At 47.2% G+C, this 2,500-nt stretch overlaps 1 protein-coding gene across 1 annotated transcript in view; it reads left to right on the top strand.

Annotated features, from left to right (window-relative positions):
* Window positions 1–2,500, top strand: part of col5a3a (collagen, type V, alpha 3a) — a 63,331-nt gene that overhangs the window by 25,918 nt on the left and 34,913 nt on the right. The window contains exons 6-10 of the mRNA XM_080856879.1: window positions 96–521; window positions 1,625–1,741; window positions 1,847–1,966; window positions 2,199–2,246; window positions 2,425–2,466. Coding sequence (XP_080713005.1) covers window positions 96–521; window positions 1,625–1,741; window positions 1,847–1,966; window positions 2,199–2,246; window positions 2,425–2,466 — 753 coding nt within the window. The remainder of the gene's footprint in view (window positions 1–95; window positions 522–1,624; window positions 1,742–1,846; window positions 1,967–2,198; window positions 2,247–2,424; window positions 2,467–2,500) is intronic.

Here is a 2,500-nt window from a genome sequence, read left to right as displayed (position 1 = left end):
GCTTAAGAGGGCTTGAGGTGTCTTTCTGCTTTGTTTCATCATCTCTGTTGTCTCTCTCATCCGCACCCCACCTCCTCCCCTGCTGTTCACAAAAGGCCCCTGCCTCTCTGTCTGACCACCTGATGCAAGGCGACGAGCCCAAGGAAATGGACGAGCCGGCCAAGAAAGGCTCCAAAAAAGGCCGGAAGGGCAAAAAGGACAGGTCCAAGAAGAAGAAGAGGGACCGGTCGTCAAAGAAGGGGAAAAAGAAGGAATCCAGGAAGAAGAGAAAGGAGATGGAAACACCCGAAGAAGAAGAGGGTTTCCTGCAGGTGTCCACTGTGATGCCTGATTATCTCTCGCTGGACCCCTTCAGGACGACTCCACTTCCTGTTTTTGAACAGTCTACGCCAGCATTGGCTCTGGCTGAGGGCACCCCAGAACTCGGGGGTTTGATTCCAGAGATGCCCACCCACGAGCCTGAATCAAACCTGGAGGACCCCTCAGTGGTGTCCACAACACTGCCTGAGTCCAGGGTGGAGGTAGACAAAACAAATAAAGTGTCAATGTTTCCGCAGCGCCCCATCTCCTCCCTTCCATTCCGCTTCACACTGCTAATGCCTCCTAACACTCACCCATGCCGCCTCCACCTCTACCTCCACCCGTCATGCACTAACCAGTACATCCTGCAGGGCACCATGGGATACATGGAGTCTGTGGGTAGGCTGTAGCTGGCAAACATAGTTGAGAAAAGAAATAGGTAGCAGATGGGATGTAAATTGTGAAGAATAAAAAATCAATATAACTAAAATTAAAGGAAGTTGTTCATCATGGGTTGTAATGCATTTTGTGTGCTGTGCTGTGCTTTGCTGTAGCAGTGAAGCAATCAATCTCAGATATGATAACCTTTCGCTTTAGCATTTAATGTAATTTTTTGCATGCTTTGTTGAGCGCACAGAGCACCATTTCTGTGATTACATTCAGTCATCCACTTCAAGGAAACCATTTGATATCCATCTGAACAACAGGGTAGATTTAGTCTTATGTGACGTGGTCACCATGGCAACAAACCTTTCCAGCCTCAAACAGCATTTTATCGGTAACCACATTAAACTGTGTGGAAGGATTTTGATATGGCTCTCCAGAGAGGATCTTCTCACTGTGACTGGTTTAATTTATAAAATAGGTGACAGTTATATAGTTATTTAGCTTTTCCCTTGACACTAATGCTCTGTAATGCTAACACTAATGCAATGATGTCAACACTGTTGTGGTTGTCAGCTCTGCGCTCCCCACACTGCCTTTTAATTAAGTGTAATCTCTCCATCACCGCTTGTGAAATTATTAATTATCCTGACTTCGTCACAGCTTTGCTCTAAAGATAACCTGCCCCTGTGTTGTATTAAACCCTGTACTCTGCCTGTGTGTCTAACCAGCTCAGTAACACGAGTGTGTGCGCAACTCTTATGTCTGTGACTTGGAGACAATGAGCAAGGCAAAGCTAAGTCTGGATGTGTGACATATGGTAGAGACCTTCCAGACTGGCTCTATATCAGAGATAGAGCCACAACAGTTGGTTGTTGCTCAGTGTCTCCGTGGTTGTGGTGCCCGTGACATTATTCTAAACGAGCGTGCTCGTGTGCAGGAGTGGCCAGCGGAGAAGCCGGTGATGGATGAGCTAGAAGATGATCTCTACCGCGACCTTTACGACGACCTCTCAGTCTCCACGGTAACAGCGGGTCCCAACATCACAGACTATGAGGTATGTTTAATGATCTGGTAACCAAATCAGTGACAGGCCCCGAAAAGTGTTGTTCCTCTTTCTGGTTGAGAAGATCAATTCCAATGTTATGATGTGGCTTCGCAGATCTTTGAGTATGAAGACTTGAAGAATGACTCCCAGCTGCTTGAGTACGAGGAGTATGAGGTCTACGACGATCACTTCGGCCCAGCAGAGAGGGAGGGAGCACAGACACGGGGCGGAGAGGTATGTGCATAGAGGCTATGACTCAACTACATTCCAACCACATTGAGGCCTGGCGCCTGCCCTGTTTGCCTGTTCCCCTGCAGAGTTGAGTTGCAGTGGTGTTCCTCCAGCTCGGTGGGTTGAGCAGGGGGCTAATAACATGATGATCATGGGTTAAAGGCACTCATACTGATGGATACAGTGTATATTTGTACTACAATGTAAGTTGCTGTTTGCTCCTCTTTACCCTAAGCTCGGTCTGCAGAAGGGGGAGAAGGGTGATGCTGCCATCATGGAACCTGTGAGTCCCTTCATTGCTGTCTCCCATGTAGACTATATGTTTCATGTACTCATGTGGGCTTGCCACAGGTTATGTTAAAAAAAAAGGTGTAGTCAGCAATGTTGCCATATAAGTTTGAGTTATATTTTGGTTATATTCCTTATACTGGTGTTGTAATCCCTACTCTTCTAACCTCAAGGGTACACGAATAGAAGGACCTGCTGGACCACCTGGGCCAGAGGTAGGCTATCGCTCTGCATCTCTCTCAACCAAAA

This window comes from Sprattus sprattus (assembly GCF_963457725.1).
Source record: "Sprattus sprattus genome assembly, chromosome: 18".
In the NCBI taxonomy this organism is placed as follows: Eukaryota; Metazoa; Chordata; class Actinopteri; order Clupeiformes; family Clupeidae; genus Sprattus; species Sprattus sprattus.
This window is presented reverse-complemented; position numbering and strand designations above follow the sequence as displayed.